The 6162-nt window shown below is 45.8% G+C and overlaps 1 protein-coding gene across 1 annotated transcript; it reads left to right on the top strand.

The window, feature by feature from the left end:
• The first annotated feature begins 847 nt into the window (after window positions 1-847).
• On the top strand, window positions 848-2237 carry LOC119351901. Its single transcript, XM_037618677.1, has 2 exons — window positions 848-1164; window positions 1257-2237. The coding sequence occupies exons 1-2, from the start codon at window positions 912-914 to the stop codon at window positions 2036-2038; spliced, it is 1035 nt and encodes a 344-aa protein (XP_037474574.1). The 5' UTR covers window positions 848-911; the 3' UTR covers window positions 2039-2237.
• The last annotated feature ends 3925 nt before the right edge of the window (window positions 2238-6162 follow it).

The following is a 6162-nucleotide window of genomic DNA, read 5'->3' as shown; positions in this document are numbered from 1 at the left end:
CCGGGGAGGTGTGGAGGACCCTGGCTCCCCATCGACAGGAGGGACTCTCTGCTCTTGTTTTTGTTTTGTTAAACGTCTTGGTTGGATTGTGTGGAGGTGTGTCTCCATCGGATCTCATGGGTTTGATTGGTGTTGGTCTTTTGTGGATCCGTGTTGATCTAGTCTTCGTTTGTGTGTATAAAAGTTTGATCTTTTGCTCTACGCTTTGTTCATTGACGACGGTTGTGTTCTGGCGCGCTAGTCCGGCCCGTGGGACCTTACCACAATGACTTTCTGACTGTCTAATAGAACAATGTTTGTTCGGCTCTAGTAAGAGAGAGGCGATGATGATGATGCTCTTTCGACTCACTTCAGTGCTTATAGTCATCGCTAGGTGCATAAACAAGAGCTCCCCTCTTGATCAACGGCAGCTTTTCCAGATTCTCGAAATTTGACTTCGTCCCAGAATGGTGCAACAAAATGAATAGGAGAAGAAGAGAGTAAAAGGGTATGAGATATATTGTAATCAAGGACGGCGAAACGCTGCGGATCGCTTCCTTTAGCAGGCTGCTAAGCACATGTTTTGGCATCTTTCCTTGAAGATTAAGTTGCATCCTGGCAATGTTGCCCTGAAAACCTGCTACGCTAGTACACAGAGTGTACTGTACTTATATACCTACATTGCATGTATATAAGACAGGAGCTACGTATGTACCTGTGCACGCAAAGTGAAGTCTTTTCCGCTTCAAGCGAGCGGCGTTGACAAGCGACATTTACCAAGTAAGATAGATTGGTGTCAACTCGATCGATCGATCGCCCTATAAATTGCCAAGGAGCCATGCATACAAACGTACCCATTCAACTTCCATCAATAATCGATCAGCAACAAAAGCACCGTGATAGTAACTAGTGACAGCGTGAGGGCGTTCGCAATGGCGAGGCGTCTGGGAGTCGTGCTGGCTTTAGCGGCTGTCGTCCTTCTCGCCGCCGCGGGGGCCGCCACCGCGCAATCCAAGCCACGGCCACCCAATGCCAATGGCCCGAAGCCGAAGCCGAATCCGATAAGCGTCAAGTGCAGTGAGAGTCCCAGGGTAAACCCCTACTGCTCCAACCAGAGGATGGACTGCCCCGCCAACTGCCCCCAGTCCTGCTACGCCGACTGCAAATCATGCAAACCCGTCTGCGGTGAGCACTCCATGTCTTAACTCTGCAGGTACAACTATAGTAACGCTTGATTTTGTTGGCTAATAATGGTTCTGGCTCATGCGTTCGTGCAGTGTGCAACACCCCGGGGGCGTGCGGCGACCCGCGCTTCATAGGCGGTGACGGCAACGCCTTCTACTTCCACGGACGCAGGGACGCCGACTTCTGCGTCGTCTCCGACCGTGACCTTCACATCAACGCACACTTCATCGGCAAGAGCGGCCACAGCGGCATGTCCCGGGACTTCACCTGGATCCAGGCCATCGCCGTGCTCTTCGACGGCCACCGCCTCTACCTCGGCGCCAGGAAGACCGGCACCTGGGACGACGCGGTCGAGCACCTAGAGATCATCCTGGACGGCGAGCCCGTGTACCTCCCTGCCGACCTGGTCGAAGGCGCCAAGTGGACCTCCAGCCGCGTCCCCGAGCTGTCCGTGACCCGCAGCAAGGCGGCCAACGGCGTGCTCGTCGCCCTCCACGGAAAGTTCAGCGTCAGGGCCAACGCCGTGCCCATCACCGAGGAGGATTCGAGGGTGCACCGCTACGGCGTCACCGCCGATGACTGCCTCGCGCACCTCGAGCTGGCGTTCAAGTTCGACGCGCTGACCGACGACGTCCACGGTGTGGTCGGACAGACGTACCGCTCCGACTACGTCAACCATTTCGACGTGAGGGCCTCCATGCCCACCATGGGAGGAGATGCCACCTTCACCACCTCCAGCCTGTTCGCCGCCGACTGCAGCGTGGCGCGCTATGGAGTCAGCCGTGGAAACGACGGTGCCGCGGTGCTATCTGAGCTCTCTGCTGTCACCTGTGCCAGTGGCATGGACGGCAAGGGTGTCGTGTGCAAGAAGTAAAACGCTTCTTGTATGCATATGGCGACTGTTGTGTACTGGCCGTGCATGTCTGCATGCATGCACAGTTGACAAGTACGTACTTCACATGAATAAGCAAAGGGCATAATTTGATGTGTGTGGGACTTGGAACTTTATATTATCATCAAAGAACTAGTATGTGCCATTTGCACTATATGTTGCACCAACGAAGAATATCCTATCAAACTTTACATTCAACTATTGATTAAATTTCACCTCGGAACTTTTGCACTATTGCATTTCTTGCCTCGAGATCTTCGAAAGTAGATCATATGTTAATAGGTTTAGACGAACTTACATCTATTTCCCGGTGAACCTGGGGCTCCCTTCTCCTCCCCTGGGTGCTCCGGCGGTGATGGGAGGAGAGGGGAACCTAGGGATATTGTCCGGTGTATAGGGTAGTAGGGTTAGCCAGTTAAGTGAGTGCTCTTCGTCCGGCATTGTTTGATGGTGATGGCTTCAGGGATAAGAATAAATAGACCTCAGATCCGGTTCCGTCTCGGCGGCGACGCTTGCAGCGAGGTCGACGGGCTTGAGGGCGGCGCTTCCCGGCGCTCCTGTGGAGCGGCAGTTTGGCTATTCCCCCGTCCGACCACGACGGAGTTGTTGGATTTCCCCGAAGAGGAAGGATGAAACAGTATAGTAGCAGATAGTATTTCTCTTAGTTAGGAACAAGGTTTCTTGAACCAATAGGAGGCACCACACCAGCAACGTGAACAGTACCTACACACAGACACGACAATTGCTTGCACCCAACAAAGGCAAGGGGGTCGTCACTCCCCTTATTCTTGCCAGTTGCAAGATTAAAACTGATAGTGATAGGCAAAGCAATACAAAGTAAAAGTAAATAAAAGCAAGCGAACAAAGTAATTGCATGATTCTTAGTATTGATGGAGAAGGGACCCTGGTGGCCATAGGTTCACTAGTGGCATCTCTCTCGAAAGTATAGAAATGATGGGTAAAGAAATTACTATTGGGCAATTGACAGAATCGAGCATAGTTATGATAATCATCCATAGCATAATCATTACATAGGCATTACGTCTGTGACAAGTAAAACGTTAATCGAACTGCATCTACTACTATTACTCCACCCCAGGACCGCTCTCCAACATGCATCTCAAAGTATTAAGTTCATGACAAACAGAGTAATGCTTTAAGAAAGATGACATAATGTAGACAAAATAAGATCAAGCAATATGATGAAACCCCGTTGTTTTATCCTTACTAGCAACAATACAAAACGTGCCTTTGCCCCTCCTGTCATAGGGCAAGATCTCCTCAAGATTGAACCTACCACAAAGCACCTCTCTCATTGAAGATAAATATATCTAGCTTGGTCAAACTAGATGAATAGATCGGAGAGAAATACAAAGCTATAAAATTACGCGGCAAATAAATCTCAAGAGACTCATATAAATTGAATGAACAATCTGATAATCAACCCAAAATTCATTGAATCCCAGCAAACACACCGCAAAAGATTACATCGGATTGATCTTAGAGAAGATGATTGTATTGAAAATCAAAAAGAGAGATAGAAGCCCATTGTCAGACCAGTAGATCCTGAAGGAACTACTCACACATCAACATCGAGGCAGCAAGGTTGATGAAGACAACCTCCCCAATGATGCCCCCCTCCGGCAGAGTGCCAAAATATAGGGCTCTAGATGGGATCGTTTCGGAATAGAGGCTTGCGGCGGCATAAGAACTGTTTCGGATCTCTCTTCGAGGGTTTCTGGATATATGAGAATTTATAGTCCAAGAATTAGGACAAGCAGAGCTACGAGGGGCCCACAAGTCAGGGTGGTGCTCCCTAATGACCAACAAGTATAGGAAATCAATCGTAGTCCTTTTGATAAGTAAGATTTTCGACCGAACAAGGAGCAAAAGGAAATGACAAGCAATTTTTAGCAAGGTATTCTCAATAAGCACTGAAATTACTGGTAACAGATAGTTTGATAGCAAGGTAATTCGTAAAAAGTAGCAAGTAACAATAGTAGCAAAGGTGCGGCAAGTTAGCCCAATCCTTTTATAACAAAGGACATGCTGGAATAGTCTCTTAAAATAAGCAAAGCGTTCTCGAGGACACATGAGAATTCATCTAGTTATTTTCATCATGTTTATTTGATCTGTGTTCGCTACTTTGATAATTTGATATGTGGGTGGACCGGTGCTTGGGTGTTGTTCTTACTTGAACAAGCCTCACACTTATTATTACCCCCTCTCGCAAGAATCCGGAACTACGAAAGAAGAATTAAGAAAGATCTAACCATAACATGAAATATATGGACCCAAATTAGCCCCTTATGGAATAACACATAAACTAGGGTTTAAGCTTTTGTCACTCTAGCAACCCATCATCTACTTATTAATCCATAGTGCCCTCCCTTAGGCCCAAATATGGTGAAGTGTCTTGTATTCGACGTTCACATGACACCACTAAAGGAAGCAACAATATACATATCATCAAAATATCGAATGAATGTCAAATTCACATGATTACTTATAACAAGACCTCTCCCATGTCCTCAAGAACAAAAGTAACTACTCAAAATCATATTCATGTTCAAGATCAGAGGGGTATTAAATATCATTAAGGATCTGAACATATAATCTTCCACCAAATAAACCAATTAGCATCAACTACAAAATGTAATCAACACTACTAGCAACCCACAGGTACCAATCTGAGGTTTTGAGACAAAGATTGAATACAAGAGATGAACTAGGGTTTTAGATGAGATGGTGTTGGTGAAGATGTTGATGAAGATTGGTCCTCCCACGATGAGAGGATCGTTGGTGATGTCGATGGCTTCAATTTCCCCCTCCCGGAGGGAAGTATCCCCGGCGGAATTGCTCCGTCGGAGAGCAAAAGTGTTCCTGCCCAGGTTCCGCCTCGAGATGGCGGCGCTTCGTCCCAAAAGTTCTCTCCCTATTTTTTTCTAGGTCAAAACCCCTCATATAGCAGAAGATGAGGGTCGGAGGCAAGTTGTGGGCCCCACAAGGCATTAGGGTGCACCCAGGGGTGGCCACGCCATGTTGCCTTGTCGCCAACTGGTGGGGCCCTCTGGTACGTCTTCCCTCCAGTATTTTTTTATATATTCCATGAAATTTCAAGCCATTTGGAGCTCTGCAGAATAGGTATCTCTGATGTAGCTTTTCCAGGTCTAGAATTCCAGCTGCCTGCAATCTCCCTCTTCATGTAAATCTTGTAAATTAAGAGAGGAAAGGCATTAGAATTGCATCACATAGTGTTATAGTGATAAAAAAACATTATAAATATCAGTAGAAAAACATGATGCAAAATGGACGTATCAACTCCCCCGAGCTTAGACCTCGCTTGTCCTCAAGCGGAAGCCGAAATCGATAATCATGACCACATGTTTAGAGAGAGAGGTGTCGATAAAGACAAAATACGGGCATATTAGCATCATGATCATTAACAAAGCAGCAATATATCATCATAAAACTTCTCATGATCAAGTAACAATTCATCACAATGTTGAAGTATGAAGCATAAACTTTCTTGAAAACTAACAAACTTTGTTCTTAGTCAATGAAACAATCACAATTCTCATATTCTCGGGAAGAATCTCATGTAAGAGCTTTTTTTAGCAAGTCCACATACTCAACTATAATTTAGTGTTCTATGATTGCTAACACTCAGGGCATATATATATGGAGCAGAAGTTTCAGTCAGACACATATAAAGATAGGGGCTTATAGTTTCGCATCCCAACTCATTTACCTCAAGGGCAACGTCAACAATAATAACACATGATTACTCATATCCAACTAGATATATGTGCCTCGATCTTTCCTCACCACATGATGCTTGCAAAAAGAAAAAAATGAAAAAGGAATAGAGAAAAACACTATTGACTCTTGCATAAAAAGTAAATACAGAAAAGTAAAAGATAGGCCCTTCGCAGAGGGAAGCAGAGGTTGTCATGCGCTTTCATTTTTGGATGTGCAAGCTCTTAATGTAAAGGAGCTTCACTTTATATTGCCCCTTGTGATAGCAACATTTATTATGCAGTTTGTTGCTTTTATTTCTTTACCATCACAAGATCGTACAAAGCTTATTTTCCCTTACAATAAAA

The sequence above is a fragment of the Triticum dicoccoides genome, chromosome 2A, assembly GCF_002162155.2.
Source record: "Triticum dicoccoides isolate Atlit2015 ecotype Zavitan chromosome 2A, WEW_v2.0, whole genome shotgun sequence".
Lineage (NCBI taxonomy): Eukaryota > Viridiplantae > Streptophyta > Magnoliopsida > Poales > Poaceae > Triticum > Triticum dicoccoides.
The sequence above is the reverse complement of the archived record's forward strand: the minus strand, read 5'-3'. Positions and strand labels throughout refer to the sequence as shown.

What these genes read in the sequence shown, in the direction of transcription:
- LOC119351901 (XM_037618677.1), top strand. Translation starts at nt 912, where the DNA reads ATGGCGAGGCGTCTGGGAGTCGTGCTGGCTTTAGCGGCTGTCGTCCTT. An exon ending in ATCATGCAAACCCGTCTGCG is followed by an intron (nt 1,165 to 1,256) that starts GTGAGCACTCCA and finishes GCGTTCGTGCAG; the next exon opens with TGTGCAACACCCCGGGGGCG.